This window comes from Bos mutus, chromosome 11 (genome assembly GCF_027580195.1).
Source record: "Bos mutus isolate GX-2022 chromosome 11, NWIPB_WYAK_1.1, whole genome shotgun sequence".
Classification (NCBI taxonomy): domain Eukaryota; kingdom Metazoa; phylum Chordata; class Mammalia; order Artiodactyla; family Bovidae; genus Bos; species Bos mutus.
This window is the reverse complement of record NC_091627.1, coordinates 104,785,223-104,801,857: the sequence shown is the minus strand read 5'-3', so window position 1 is coordinate 104,801,857 and position 16,635 is coordinate 104,785,223. Positions and strand designations below refer to the sequence as shown.

The following is a 16,635-nucleotide window of genomic DNA, read 5'->3' as shown; positions in this document are numbered from 1 at the left end:
GAACATCAACTTGGATGAAAGCATTCTCAGATATCTTAGGATAGCTAAGAATATCTTATTCGTAGATTCAATTCTGGGTCTTTAGAGTTAGAACCAAAACACATATATTTGTCTTAATAGCCAAAGGCATGTAGTACCCACTCAGGGGGAAGGGCAGCCTGGGAAAATTAGTTGATGTGATAACTTGAGTTCAGAGACTTGGGCTATGTGAGCTCCACCATCAGAGGGCAGGGAGACACTGACATGACAGCCACAAAAAGGGTTCAGGGGAACCTACTGTTAAGAATCCAGCCAAGGGACTTCCCTGGCGGTTCAGTGGCTAAGACTCTGAGGTCCCAGGGCCGGGGCCTGGGGTTCAGTCTCTGGTCAAGGAGCTCGAGCCCACGCTGCAACTAAGAGTTCAAATGCCACAACTAAAGACTCCATGTACTGCAACTCAGACCTGACAAGTCAAATACATAAATGAAACTCTGTGTGTGTGTGTGTGTGTGTGTCTGCTGTGTGTGCGTACACAGAATCCACCCAAAACCTCAGTCGTCAAATAACCTCAACCAACAGGGACTCTATCAGAATCACTGGGCTCACATCTTTTCATCCAGAAGATTCTGTAGAACAAGAAAGGACAGGACTTCCCTGGTGGTCCACCGGCTAAGACTCCGTGCTCCCGATGCAGGGCGCCAGGGTTAGATCCCAGGTCAGGGAACTAGATCCCATGTGCTGCAACTAAAGATTCCACATGCTGCAGACCCAGCTCATTTATTGCAGACCAAATAAATAAACATTAAAAAAAAAAGAAGAAGAAGAACAAGAAAGGACAAAGAGAATCCAAATTATGGTAATTTTGCGTCAAGAAATTTGTGCCCATCTGGTACTATATGTTGGAGATTAGGGATCAGCAAATTCTTTTCTGCAAAGAGTAAATATGTTAAGTTTTGTAGACCAATTGATCCCTGTTTCAACTTTTCAATTCTGCCACTTTAGCATGAAAGCAGCCATAAACAAAACACAGATGAGTGAGCCTGGCTGTGTTCCAGTAAAATGTGTTTATAAAAACAGGCAGTGACCATATATAGCCTGTGGATCACAGTCTACCAACTCTTGTTGTAGACACATTATTCTCTGTACTCTCTGTTAACAATTCTATTCGGCTCTTTTCTTTCCACGTCTGTAAGTTTCATCTTTCTCAGTTTAACACCAGGTTTAAGTCTAACACTTTAGGCACTAACGGAATTCCAGCCTTTAACCTTGGAAACCACACATGCCCATAGTCACAGATCAAGGGAGAAAGCGAGCATGCCTCACAGGCCAGTGGTCTCCCGCTCGTACTGAGCGGAGACTACAGTGACGTGCGAAATTCTGTTTGTCTTTCTGTTATTAAAACTGTCTTTGAAAGTGTCGGTTAGGGACTTCCCTGGTGGTCCAGTGGTTAAGACTTCACCTTTTAATGCAGGGAGTTGGGGTTCCATCCCTGGAGGGGGCCTAAGATCCCACATGCCTTGAGGCCAAACATCAAACAGAAGCAATACTGTAACAAGTTCTATGAAGACTTAGAAAAAGGGTCCACATCAAAAAAACCTTTAAAAATTTAAAAAAAAGGAAACGTTGGTTAACGAAAGGAGTCTTTGCACACCCTCAGAAATAACTGCTATCTCCCCTAAAAGATAACCTACGATCCCTAGAAGTTAACAAATCTAATTGGCTGTCTTCCTTGAGGACATGTTTGCCCTGGTAACAGTATTTAAATTGACACCCCTGTTTTGTGAAAGGCAAAATACCGGGGAAGTCTGCTAAGCCATGAGTCTATGGGCACCCTCCTGCCACTTCCATGGAGCGCTCATAAAATCTGGGACTTGGACGGACTCCTTTTTTCAAACTAGATGAGTCCTGGTCTCATTTAATTTACAAATAGGATCATGACTCAGGTGGCAAAATTGAGCAGGGCTTCCTGGGCGTGATCCAAAAGGATACCTGCACCCCAGTGCTCATTGCAGCATTGTTTACAACAGCTAAGACATGGAAGCAACCTAAATGTTCATGGACGAAAGAATGGATAAAGACGAAAGCAACCTAAATGTTGACGGACGAAAGAATGGATAAAGACGATGTGGTGCATGTATACAACGGAATATTACTTAGCCACTGCTGCTGCTGCTGCTAAGTTGCTTCAGTCGTGTCCGACTCTGTGCGACCCCACAGACAGCAGCCCACCAGGCTCCCCCGTCCCTGGGATTCTCCAGGCAAGAACACTGGAGTGGGTTGCCATTTCCTTCTCCAATGCAGGAAAGTGAAAGTGAAGTCGCTCAGTCGTGTCTACTCTTAGCGACCCCATGGACTACAGCCCACCAGGCTCCTCCGTCCATGGGATTTTCCAGGTGAGAGTACTGGAGTAAGTTGCCATTGCTTTAGCCATTAAGAAGAACGAAACAATGCTATCTGCAGCAACATGGGAGGACCTAGAGAGTGTCATACTGAGTGAAGTAAGTCAGAGAGCGAGAAATATTATATGGCACCCCTTACCTGTGGAATCTAAAAAGAAATGATACAAATCAACTTATAAAACAGAAAGAGACTCACAGACTTACGGAACAAACGTTGCTGCAGGGAAAGATGGGGGGAAAGGGATAGTTCGGGAGTTTGGGATAGACATGTACACATTGCTATAATTAAAATGCATAGCCAATAAGGACAGGAACTCTGCTTGATGTTATGTGGCAACCTGGACGGGAGGGGAGTTTGGAGGAGAATGGATACATGTTTATGGATGGCTGAGTCCCTTTGCTGTCCACTTGAGACTGTCACAACATGGTTAATCAGCTATACCCCAATACAAAATAAAAAGTTTAAAAACAAAAAATTGAGCAGGGCTCAGAGCTGAGGACCGAGGCCTGCTGACTCCAGCCATGAACCAACCAATGGCAGCCAAGGTCATGGGTATGTATGTCTCAAGGGCATCTGCCGACCTCCTTTGCCCCCTCTCACCTGTTCAGAAGGCCATGCAATATCCTTTGCTGAACGTCCCCAGGGCATCAGAAAGTCAGGGCACTGCCTGGGTGAGGTCTGATGCTGTCGTCATGCTGCAGCTTTGCAGCCTCAGACCAGGTGGACTCACATCATGTGAGGGAGAAAGCCGCGGATGAAGCAGAACCATAGCGGTGCTGTGCTTTGAGTAAATGTTCAAGTTTGAGGTTTTGATAACCTAAGGCTATAAATCCGACACAAGCTTTCGAAGATTAGCAGTGCTAGGGCATGGGAGATGGTAAACCAGAGACAGAAGAAAGTTCTAGAGAAGCCAACAGTCTAAGGCCGGAACCGGCCAAACAGGAGTTATGGGCTGATCTGTGTCCCCTGAGATTTAACATGCTGAAGGCTTAGCTCCCAGCACCTCCGAGTGTGCCTGTATTTTGGAGATGGAGCCTCTGACGAGGCAATTAGGCAGAAAGGAGATCATTAGGGTGGGCCCTGATCTCATATGACTGGTGCCCTTAATAAGAAGAGGAGGGACTTCCCTGGCAGTCCAGTGGTTAAGAATCTATCTTGCAATGCAGAAGATGCAGGTTCGATCCCAGGTCGGGGAACTAAGATCCCACATGCAGCAGAGTGTGGACAAAAAAACTTAAAAAAAAAAAATATCCACCCAGGAGGGAAAATTTAATAATGAAAAATTGGGACTTGAATTTTACGTTTTTTTTAAATTCCACCTTTCTAGTCATTCATCTTTGCTGTATTTTACCCAAGTATACAGATCCACGGAGGGCTAGAAATTTAAAAGCTTCATGCACTTTCCAAAGAACTTGAAAAGTTTGGTGCTCAGGGGCTTCCCAGCCACTCTCCCCCCATCATTAGCAGAACCTTAAGTCTGGCATGAGGACCCACGGTGTATCACTACCAATCCCTAACTGGGCCGCCAAAGCCGGTTCTTCAGGGTCTGAGAAGCCTGGCTTCTGAGCCATCGAGTTGGGTGGCTGAAGGCACATGCCCACGGCTCAGCGAAGATGCCTTCAAACCCTGCTGACCTTGCCTCCTGGAGGATGCTGGCACTCCCCGTTTAACAGCGTCTTGCCACACAGTTCCCTCTTTTCCCGGGACACTCTCATAAGTTCCAGAGGATCACTGTCACTGTTTCCTTCTTCTCACACAGGCCATGAGTCCTAATAAAGCCCTGGCTCTGCTGGACTGGTTTGAGACTCCTTGTCTCATGTGAATTTACATCCTCTCAGACTTATCTCTCCATTTGGATGCGTCTCCCTCTAGACTCTTCTTGGAACTGGTGAAGTGAAGTCGGGGTGTATTGCAGTCATTGTATATCTTTCCCCATTGCTACCTCATCTTTATGGTCATTTTTAAAAGCATCTTTTAAAGTGTATTTATTTATGTGACCACACTGCACAGCATGTGGGATGTTAGTTCCCCAACCAGGGATTAAACCCATGGCCCTTGCCTTGGAAGCGTGGAGTCATAGCCACTGGCCCACCACGGAAGTCCCTTCATGATCATTTTTGATGTCACCAACATTTCCTGTTAAGCGATCCTTAGAATTGGGGGCAGTTTAGAATAATGATAAAAGGCAGGGGCCTTGGAGTCTAGCCTGTACCACACTGCAGCTGTGTGGCCCTGGCAAATGACTTGACCTTCCTGAGTCTCAGTTTCCATACTGACAAAAGCAGATAACAAGACCCCCACCCCGCTTCCCCTGAGTTTGGGGAAGATCACACACAACAGTCACAACAGTGGCACACACAGCAAGCAGGCTACCAGTATTAAGCGTTACTGATAATCGCATCAACCACGTATACATGAATATATCGGTTACTTTCAACTTCTCGCTTGTAAATGCTAAATGCACTTCAGACAGCCATTTTCCATGTTTTAGATGTGCTCCTTAAAGCAGAATCCCAGACAGGGAATGACCGTGTTACAAGGTAAAGGGCATCTGGAAGGCTCATCACATGCTGACAACACGCACCCTAGTCAGAACACAGCTGCTGCTGCTGCTGCCAGGTCGCTGCAGCCGTGTCCGACTCTGTGCGACCCCATAGACGGCAGCCCACCAGGCTCCCCTGTCCCTGGGATTCTCCAGGCAAGAACACTGGAGTGGGTTGCCATGTCCTTCTCCAATACAGGAAAGTGAAAAGTGAAAGTGAAGTCGCTTAGTCACAGCTCAGGACCCTAATTCCACTGTAACACTGCCAGCCAATACACATCTCTATTTGCAAACGTGAGAAAGTGAGGGACTTCTCTGGTGGCCCAGTGGTTAGGAGCTTGCCTTCCATTGCAGGGGTTGAGGGTTTGATCCCCGATCAGGGAACTAAGATCCCACAGGTGACTAAGCCCACACACCACAGCTAGAGAGAAACCCATGTGTCCCAACTAAGATGGGACTCAGTCAAATACATACATAGCTTTTTTAAAAAGAAAATGAAAAAAAAAATCCAATCCCCACTTCCCATTGAGGCTTCTTACCCACGTGCCCCTTCTGTCCCTCGTCGGAGATCCTCAACAGGAGCTCCAGGTGGGAACTGCTGACGTCTGGTGCCACCACCTTGACCAGCCGCCTCCACCGGGCCTCCTTCACCACAAACTCTGTGCCCACCTTGACTTTCAGGATGTTGAAAGCTTCCGTCATTTTGTGATGTTTCAGGTACGCCAGTGTGTGAATCTCATTCTTGAAAAAAAAAAAAAAGAAGTGTGTGCATTTTTTTTAAGAGGAAGATTCAAGGAAGCCCCATTTCTCGGCTTTAAATACTTCGAGGTCATGGAAGAGTTGAGATGAGTGCGTCCTGGGGACCACGTGTATCCTTTCTGGGTGAGCAGGAGATGCTCGCGTGTAAAGGTCTCTCCATGCCTAACAAGGACTCCTAATACTTCCTGCTCCTGGGTTTACAACAATGGCAACCCAGGAACTCATGCCACAGGAGGAATCGCAGGGAGAAGTCACTGATAAGTCTGTTAATTCGCAAGGTACAAAATCCCTTCCCCGCTCCAGAGATGGCTAACTATCTAGTGTCTGAAGAAAACAGAACTCCGCTTACCGCGTGCAAGTGAGTGAACCCAGGAAGGATAATCAGAACGCTGAGAGACAAAGTAGCAGGAAGCAGACAGGCCCACACTCCACTCTGCCCAGGAGCAGGCAGACGCCAGAAAGGACGGAGATGAGGCGCGCTGCTGAGAGAGAGGGAGCCGCTCGGAGGGAGAAGACAGACCTGCCATTAAGTCGATGAAGACAGAGAGAAGAGAGGGGGGAAAGCAGGGGAGTGAAACGAGGCTAGAAGTGGCCTGGAAGGAAGGGGTCCAGGGCTGCCATGAAGCCTGACTGTGCACAGAGAATCTTCCAGAAGAGGAGAACCCCTCTTCATGTTATAATGGGCCATGTGGATGCCCATCCCGACTGCTCCCTGTAAGCTGATAACATAGTTAGACCAGAAATTCTCTTTCTCAAATTGAGCAGAGTTGATTTACAATGTTGTCTTTGTTTCAGGTATACGGCAAAGCAATTTAATTATATATAGGTAGATAGGGCAGATAGATAGATTGGACTTCCCCAGTGGCGCTAGTGGTAAAGAATCTGCCTGCTAATACAGGAGACAAGAGATGCAGGTTTGATCCCTGGGTTGGGAAGATCCCCTGAAGGAGGGCATGGGAAGCCACTCCAGTATTCTTGACTGGAGAATCCCCATGAACAGAGGAGCCTGGGGGGCTACAATGCATAGGGTCACACAGAGTTAATCTGAAGCAACTCAGCACACACAGTTGCATATATGTATATATATACACACACACACATACATATATATATGTATGTATATATATGGCTCAAATCATGAACTCCTTATTGCAAAATTCAGACTTAAATTGAACAAAGTAGGGAAAAACACTAGAGCATTCAGGTATGACCTACACCAAATCCCTTATGACTATACAGTAGAAGTGACAGATTCAAGGGATTAGATCTGACTGACAGAGTGCATGAAGAACTATGGATGGAGGTTCATGACACTGTACAGGAGGCAGTGATCAAGACCACCCCCAAGAAAAAGAAATGCAAAAAGGCAAAATGGTTGTCTGAGGAGGCCTTACAAACAACTATGAAAAGAAGAGAAGCAAAAGGCAAAGGACAAAAAGATATAAACATCTGAATGCAGAGTTCCAAAGAATAGCAAGAGGAGATAAGAAGCCTTCCTCAGTGATCAATGCAAAGAAATAAAGGAAAACAATAGAATGGGAAAGACTAGAGACCTCTTCAAGAAAATTAGAGATACCAAGGGAACATTTCAAGCAAAGATGGGCTCATAAAGGACAGAAATGGTATGGACCTAACAAAAGCAGAAGATATTAAGAAGAGGTGGCAAGAATACACAGAAGAACTATACAAGAGATCTTCATGACCCAGATAATCATGATGGTGTGATCACTCACCTAGAGCCAGACATCTTGGAATGTGAAGTCAAGTGGGCCTTAGGAAGCATCACTACGAACAAAGCTAGTGGAGGAGGTGATGGAATTCCAGTTGAGCTATTTCAAATCCTGAAAGATGATGCTGTGAAAGTGCTGCAGTCAATATGCCAGCAAATTTGGAAAACTCAGCAGTGGCCACAGGACTGGAAAAGGTCAGTTTTCATTCCAATCCAAAGAAAGGCAATGCCAAAGAACTCTCACAGAATTGCACTCATCTCACACACTAGCAAAATAATGCTGAAAATTCTCTAAGCCAGGCTTCAACAGGATGTGAACCGTGAACTTGCAGATGTTCAAGCTGGTTTTAGAAAAGGCAGAGGAACCAGAGATCAAATTGCCAACATCTGCTGGATCATCGAAAAAGCAAGAGAGTTCCAGGAAAACATCTACTTCTGCTTTATTGACTATGCCAAAGCCTTTGACAGTGTGGATCACAATAAACTGTGGAAAATTCTTCAAGAGATGGGAATACCAGACCACCTGATCTGCCTCCTGAGAAACCTATATGCAGATCAGGAAGAAACAGTTAGAACTGGACATGGAACAACAGACTGGTTCCAAGTAGGAAAAGGAGTACGTCACGGCTGTATATTGTCACCCTGCTTATTTAACTTATATGCAGAGTGCATCATGAGAAACGCTGGGCTGGATGAAGCACAAGCTGGAATCAAGATTGCCAGGAGAAATATCAATAACCTCAGATATGCAGATGATACCACCCTTATGGCAGAAAGCAAAGAAGAATTTAAGAGCCTCTTGATGAAAGTGAAAGAAAGAGTGAAAAAGCTGGCTTGAAGCTCAACATTCAAAAAACTAAGATCATGGTGTCTGGTCCCATCACTTCATGGCAAATAGATGGGGAAACAAGGGAAACACTGACAGACTTTATTTTTGGGGCTCCAAAATCACTGCAGATGGTGACTGCAGCCATGAAATTAAAAGACGCTTACTCCTTGGAAGGAAAGTTATGACCAACCTAGACAGCATATTCAGAAGCAGAGACATTACTTTGTCAACAAAGGTCCATTTAGTCAAGGCTATGGTTTTTCTAGTGGTCATGTATGGACATGAGAGTTGGACTATAAAGAAAGCTGAGCGCTGAAGAATTGATGCTTTTGAACTGTGGTGTTGGAAAAGACTCTTGAGAGTCCCTTGGATTCCAAGGAGGTCCAACCAGCCCATCCTAAAAGAGATCAGTCCTGGGTGTTCATTGGAAGGATTGATGCTAAAGCTGAAACTCCAATACTTTGGCCACCTCATGTGAAGAGCTGACTCATTGGAAAAGACCCTGATGCTGGGAGGGTTTGGGGGCAGGAGGAGAAGGGGATGACAGAGGATGAGATGGCTGGATGGCACCACCGACTCGATGGATATGAGTTTGAGGAAGCTCTGGGAGTTGGTGATGGACGGGGAGGCCTGGCGTGCTGCAGTCCATGGGGTCGCAAAGAGTCGGACACGACTGAGCAACTGAACTGAACTGAACTGAACAGATCCCTCCCTGCTTTTCCCCTTTAGTGATCACAAGTCTGTTTTCTATGTCTGAGTCTATTTCTTTTTTGTAAATGAGTTAATTCGGTAGAATATCTTAGATTCCACGTATCTGTGATATCATATGATGCTTGTCTTTCTCTTTCTGGCTTACTTCACTTAGTGTGATCATCTCTAGCTGCATCCGTGTTGCTGCGAATGGCATTATTTCACTCTCTTTTGTGGCTGTGAATGGCGTGTTTCCTCCTCTGTATGCTCCACTGTAGACATGCACCGCTTTTGCTTTGTTCACTCATCTGCTGGTGGACATTAGGTTGCTCCCATGACTTGGCTGTTGTGAATACTGCTGCAGTGCACATGGGAGTCCAGCTATCTCTCTGAATTAAGAGTTTTTTCTGAACATACACCCAGGAGGGGGATTGCTGGATCATAAGGTAACTCTATTTTTAGTTTTTTAAGGAACCTCCACACTGTTTTGCATAGTGGCTACACCAGTTTACATTCCCATCAGCATGCAGGAGGGCTCCCCTTTCTCCACACCCTCTAGTATTTATTATTTAAAGACCTTAAATTCTTAATGGGTGCAGCTATGTCTTCATCAGCTTTGGCTCCTTCATACTTTGTATGAAGTAAGTCAGACAGAAAAGGACAAATATCGTATGATATTGCTTATACGTGGAATCTAAAAAAAAAATAGTAAAAATGAACATATTTACAAAACAGAAATAGAGTCACAGATATAGAAGACAATCTAATGGTTACCAGGGAGGAATGCCAGGGAGGGATGAATTGGAAGATTGGGATTAGCATATACCCACTACTATATATAAAATAGATACTGAAATAGACCTTCGGTATAGCACAGGGAACTCTACTCAATACTCTGTAATGACCTATATGGAAAAGAATGTAAAAAGAGTGGACATATGTATGTGTAAAACTCAATCACTTTGCTGTACACCTGAAACTAAGACAACATTGTAAATCAACTAAAAATTTAAAAATAAAACACTTAAATAAAGATTTTATTTTAATACTCAATAAAAATTTAAAAATAAGTAAATAAAAGCACTAAAATAAAGAATAAACGACTTCAAGGAGCCATGAACAATCAGATGCATTAAGAGTGAGGGACAAGGGACCTCCCTGGTGGTCGGGTGGTTAAGACCCTGCACTTCCACTATAGGTTGAGTCCCTGGTTGGGAACCAGGATCTCACATGCCAAGTGGCCCGGTCACAAAGAGAAAAACAAAGAAAAAGACTGAGGAGCAAATCCGGGATCTGCCCTGAAGCTGGGACGCACTGTCAGACCCACGCCAGACTGACAAAGAGCCACCTGGCCTAGCAGCATTCAGCAAGGCAAGTGAATCTTCAGATTCATCAAAGCGAAAGGAAAATGAGCATGTTCAAACATTTAGCAAGTGCACAGGCAAGCCTCCCTGCTCCCACCCAGCCAGGTGCCGGATCCCCGCTGGAGCCCCCGCTCAGGCGTGTTACCTTCAAGTGCTCCCTGGCCTCCTTGCTCCCACCCCGGCCGGGTGCCAGACCCCCGCTGGAGCCCCAGCTCAGGCGTGTTACCTTCAAGTGCTTCCTGTAGTTGTTGTAGATAACAGCCAGAAAGACAGACATGAAGATGTAGGTGTTGATGATGATGTAGGTTATAAAGTACAGAGAATACCACCAGTTGAGCTCGTAGGCAGGCATCCTAGAAGGAAATAACTACGTGTCACGGTTTTCCGTGCCCTAGGTCCACAGTGCATAGAAGGCTGACCACAGGGGACATCCCACGTGGACAGTCCACGCGTGGGGCAAGGAAAACCTTTACTCCGTCTACGTCTCCCCCAGACAGTGCGACGGGGCCTCAAAGCCATCACCATGCTTCATGCTAAATGGCTCACTCCAGACCTGCCTTCTGAAGTCCTTCGTGCCTTAGAGAGGTGCCAACTTCCAGAGCAGGCAAGATCTGGGAGATGCCCCCATCCCACTCCCTCCCTTCCCAATGAGAAAATCAAAAGCCCAGAAAGGAGATTCACTTGCCCAGAATTATAGGAAGAATCTGAACTTTGAGCTGGGTCAAGGCTTTTCAGGGACACCAGAATGCCTTGCCAGGATGCAGGGAAGGCAGATAATTTTGTATCCACATTCGGACTATGAGAATGAAAGAAGTAGCATTAACAATGGCACTGGGGCCTTCCCTGGGAGTACAATGGATAGGAATCCGCCTGGCAATGCAGGGGACTCGGGTTCGATCCCTGGCCCAGGAAGATTCTATATGCTACAGAACAACTAATCCTGTGGAGGACAACAATTGAGGCCGTGTCCTGCAACTACGGAAGCCGTGAGCCTAGAGCCAGTGCTCCGCAACAAGAGCAATCACCACGATGAGAAGAAGCCCAGGTCCCACAACGAAGAGCGGACCCCACTCGCCACAACAAGAGAAAGCCCCAGTGCAGCAACAGAGACCCAGTTTAACCAAAAATAAATTAAAAATAATGTTAAAAAATAACGGTGCCGGGACAAAAGGCACCAATCAGGATGCATGCTCACACCCCCGTTCATGGAAACGGTTTTGTACAGCAGGGGATGCTGAGGGAGTCAGCAGAGGGAAAGAGCCAAGAAAAAACAGGAGGGCCAGGAGCTTCCCTCGCTCACTTTTTGCTAGAGACAGGCCTCGGAGCGAGCAGGAACCCGGGACAAGTTGACACGAGGGTCCTACACACAACTGGACAACAGGAAGCCCGCCCTTCCCCCACAGCGAGTTATGGGAGGAGACGGGGCGGACATTCGCAGTTAGAGCTCCAGCCACACTCTAGGACCCAAGAGTCATCTGTTCAGGGGGCACTGTTGAATAATCTTACCTCCACAAACAAGGCAAATCCATAATACACAGGATATTAGGGGGAAAAAAGAGCCTGATGTTTTTCTCCTAAATAATGTCCACGTGTGTGGAGAACTGGCACTGGGGGACAGGGGGAGGGGACAACTCCTAACCTTTACATTTCTTTCCTGTTTCATTTAGCCAGAAAACCACATCAATGCTTAGGAGAAAAGCTGTGCTTCCTTTACAAAAATGGCTTAGGTGTTTCAACTCAAGACTCAAAGAACCTTCCAGAACAGAATTGAGTTCAAATATCTAAGTTATGTCTCCAGATATGTCTCCTGTTGCTTTTGGTTTTTTTTAAAAGGTCATCTAAATTTAGTTTTAATTTAACCTATTTTTTTTCTTTTTGGCCATGTTGTTCAGCATGCAGGATCTCAGTTCCCCAACCAGGGATCAAACCAGTGCCTCCTGCAATGGAGGCTCAGAGTCTTAACCAGTGGACTGCCGGGGAAGTCCCTCATAAAATTTTTGAAGAGTGCAAAGTGTTGGCACTAGCCTACCCTCTCTATTTAAATCTAAGTTTACATAGGGACTTCCCGGGCAGTCCAGTGGTTAAGACTCTGAGCTTCTATTCCTGAGGGTAAGGGAGCCCTGGTGGGAGAACTAAGACTCTGCATGCCTCATGGTGTGGCAAAAGAAAAAAAAAAAAAAAAAAAGCTGTATAAAAATTTTACAACAACAACAACAAAAATTTTACAACAAATATGAATAAACAGAAAATCGCTATTTTTTTCTCTTACAGTTGCTTTTAAGAAAGTGGATTCTGTTATAGAACAGATGTCAGTGGATGTGAACTGGTGACTCACGTACATGACGTCAGGGCTGTTTGCAGTGGTGACCAGCACGTACAGCTCAAACGCTATGTCCAGGATGTTGGTGAAGTACGGTGACCCTTCCACAGTCCTAAGATCCCTAAAGAGGAATCAGCGACACAGAGTGAAAAAAACCCACAGACATAAATGAAGCTGTGGTTTCTGACACCCTTTTCCCCTTGTGGAGCCCTCCTGGAGTGTCTGAACGGGGAAGACAGCCACTGGTGAACACACACATGGGAGAGTTCTCCGGCAGAAACTTCCAGAGCAGCCTGCTCACCTATCCCCGAAAAGCTTCAAGGCCATGAGGGAGAAAATCATCATACTGAAGAGGAACAAGAGGAACACGTAGAGAATGTCGGGCAGAGTGTTCCGGATGCTTCGGAAAGTCCTTCGGATCTGTGACAACAAAATTTCATTTCATTTACACACAATCAGCTAATTCTCTGCTAAAACAAAACCCCCACTGCCTTAGCAGATGCAGACTGGGATCATTTACACACAATCAGCTAATTCTCTGCTAAAACAAAAACCCGGCTTCCTTAGCAGATGCAGACTGGGATACGTTGTTTTATTTGCTTCGTCCTATCTGACTCTTTTGCAACCCCATGGACAGTAGCCCGCCAGGCTCCTCTGTTCAAGGGATTTGCCAGGCAAGAATGTTGGAGTGGCTTGCCATTTCCTTTTCCAAGGGATCTACCCAAACCAGGGATCTAACCCATGTCTCCTGCATTGGCAGGAGGATTCTTTACCACTGAGCCACCAGGGAAGCCAAACTGGTGTGTGTGCAGAGAATGGGTAAACAACAAGGTCCTACTGTATAGCATAGGGAACTGTACTCAATACCCCACGATAACTGCGCTCACACCCTACCCATGATGGAAAAGAACATGAAAAAGAATGTACATACAAATGTATAACTGAGTCACTTTATTGTACAGCAACAATTAACACAACTCTGTAATTCAACTACACTTCAGTAAAAAAAAAAATTTTTTAAACACCCTCTTATGTATCCTAAATCATATCCTTACCTGACGACTTTCAGGGAAGTTGATGAGGAAGACTGGCCTCAAGGCCCTTGACCATCGAACTCCGCGGATGTTAACAGCTTCCAGGGACCCATAGATGACCAGATCAATCAAGGTCAGCTGTGACAGACATGGGGCGGAGATGTCAATACTGCTAGAGGACTGAGGAAGTGCCATACAGACGCATGTTCACTGACCCAGGAGGAAGGTCATGATATATCACGGGAAAAGAACCACATTCATAGCATAAAAACAGAACATTAACAGCGGCTGTCATCCGAGAGTTCACTATGTGCCATGGCCTCTATAAGCTTTCCATAGACTATTCCACGCCCCCTGCAGAGGGTACCACTCCTGGATGGAAATGTTTGACATACAGAGAGGGAGATCACGAGGCCCCAGTCACACAGCCAGCAAGAGGGGCAGGCCTGGGACTGGACCCAGGAGGCTTGGTAACAGAGCCTCGGCAGTTACCAGCACTACCTACCACCATGTGGTACTTTTCTTCAGTTCCACATATGAGGCAGGTTTCTAGCCTAGTTCCCAGGTGGCATCAGTGGTAAAGAACCTGCCTGCCAATGCAGGAGATGCAAGAGACGCAGGTTCGATCCCTGGGTTGGGAAGATCCCCTGGAGTAAGAAATGGCAACCCGCTCCAGTAACTTTGCCTGGAGAATCTGCAGTCTACTGGTCTACAGTCCATGGGGTCGCAAAGAACTGGACAAGGCGGAGCATGCACACACACAACGGGATAGAAATATGCAGATTACAGAAAATTCTTATCAATCCTTATTAAGGTCAGTCTGTGATCCTGAGGATGGACAAAGGAAGAAGGACCCAGAGCAGTTTAGAAAAATGTAAGTTAAAAAAGAATAATCTACCATCATCAGAAATGTTAGATCAGTCCCTTTGGAGGCAAGGCACTGAGGACTGAGAAAGCTCAATCACAGTGGGAGAGAAAATACAGACTCAGAAAGAGGCTGGTGCTGGCCGCTGCACGGGGGCGCCACCTGGAGGGAGTCAGAGGGGTTATTCCAGGGCAGCAGGGGTGGCCGGACAGCTCACCAAGGGTCACGGTATCTGTGGAGGCTTCCTGGAGGAAGCACTCCCTGATGCAATCTTTTGCTGCTGTTGTTAATTAATTTTTAAATTTTTGGCTGCACAGGGTCTTCGTTGCCATGCTCAGGCTTTCTCTAGTTGCAGCGAGCAAGGGCTACTCTCTAATCGTGGTGCAGGGGCTTCTCACTGCAGTGGCTTCTCTAGTTGCAGAGCACAGGCTCCTAGGTGTGCAGGCTTCAGTAGCTGCAGCACATGGATTTAGTTGCCCCACCTTATGTGGAATCTTCCCGGACCAGTGATCGAACCTGGGTCCCCTGCATTGGCAGGCAGATTCTTAACCACTGGACCATCAGGGAAGTCCCCTTTGATGTAATCTTAAAGCAAATAAAAGCTTTAAAAGCACACAACTCTGAGCAGTCAAGAGCTGTGGCAGGCAGACACAGCAAAGGGACGCTCAGGAAGCAGGGATTCCTGGCAGTGGGGGCAGAGGGGAGCAGGAAGTGACAAGCCCTCAGACCGAGGGCAGGTAAATTTGAGGATCAGGCTACAAAGATAAGTCTTATTCCCAGAGCCTGGGGAGCCCAGAAAGTCTTTCAAATAAGGGGGATGGAGGTGAAGGAGTGAGACCCTTTTGCTTACAGATGCAGGACAGACCTGGACGGGGCACTCTGCACCCTCATCCAGTTCACTCTATACACCTCTGCGGAGTGCCTCTTCATGCAAGGCATTGTTCTAGCTCTAGAGAGAGAAAGCACTCAGAGCTCTCTGGAGGAAACCTGGATGAGACAGGGGCTGAGGGTGTGTGGGGTGGGGCTCTGAGGAGGTGGCGTGGGAGGGATGGCCGTGCAGGTCTAGGACAGGAGGACCTCCGGTGGGAGGGACACAGAGCCTCCGACACCGACTTTGGCTTTTCTTGGTGGGATTCGGGATGCTCTAAAGAAGGGAGCATGGTGACTGGGTTGGACTTGGGCTTGAAAAGTGCCCACGTGTCCATCATAGTCAAGGCTCTGTGCTGGAAGTCTTAGGAGATGAGGATGGACTTCCGACCCTGTCCCAGGAGGGGGTCATGCAGCAAACACAGCCTTGAAAGACGTACATGCTTTCCAACTCTTTTCTTTGTTTTTTTTTAAGTTTTCCCAGCCATCTCATCCTCCACCTTCCTGTGTCAGGCAATACTGTGTTATGGACTGAACTGAAGATGTCGTCACAAGTCCCATCTCAGATGGAGGGTTCTTGTACAGTAAGACACTCATATATGAATATGTTCTGTCCCAAGAGCGCATTTGTAAGTCCAACAAAGTTAGCCTAGGTACCCAATTATACACAGTACTTTACTATACAGTACTTTGCTGCTGCTGCTAAGTCACTTCAGTCGTGTCCAACTCTGTGCAACCCCATAGATGGCAGCCCGCCAGGCTCCGCCGTCCCTGGGATTCTCCAGGCAAGAACAGTGGAGTGGGTTGCCATTTCCTTCTCCAATGCATGAAAGTGAAAAGTCAAAGTGAAGTCGTTCAGTCGTGTCTGACTCTTAGCAACCCCATGGACTACAGCCCACCAGGCTCCTCCATGAGTGGGATTTTCCAGGTAAGAGTACTGGAGTGGGGTGCCATTGCCTTCTCCGATATAGTACTTTACTTTATTTTACTGTAATGGGGCTTCTTTGGTGGCTCAGAGGTAAAGAATCTGCCTGCAATGCAGGAGATGCAGGTTCCATCCCTGGGTTGGGAAGATCCCCTGGAGAAGGAAATGGCACCCTACTCCAGTATTCTTGCCTGGAGAATTCCATGGACAGAGGAGCCTGGTGGGCTTATAGCCCATGGAGTCGAAAACGAGTCAGACACAACTGAGTGACTAAACAACAACAGCTTTACTGTTGTAAAGGTTTATAATACTTTTCACATAAAATACATTTT

At 46.5% G+C, this 16,635-nt stretch overlaps 1 protein-coding gene across 1 annotated transcript in view; it reads right to left on the bottom strand.

The window, feature by feature from the left end:
* The window catches only part of LOC102287974 (two pore channel protein 2), a 56,507-nt gene that overhangs the window by 22,054 nt on the left and 17,818 nt on the right, over window positions 1-16,635 (bottom strand). The window contains exons 5-9 of the mRNA XM_070380057.1: window positions 13,668-13,784; window positions 12,914-13,032; window positions 12,632-12,733; window positions 10,519-10,645; window positions 5,461-5,662 (exon numbers count right to left, since the gene is read on the bottom strand). Of these exons, the coding sequence (XP_070236158.1) occupies window positions 5,461-5,662; window positions 10,519-10,645; window positions 12,632-12,733; window positions 12,914-13,032; window positions 13,668-13,784 (667 nt within the window). The remainder of the gene's footprint in view (window positions 1-5,460; window positions 5,663-10,518; window positions 10,646-12,631; window positions 12,734-12,913; window positions 13,033-13,667; window positions 13,785-16,635) is intronic.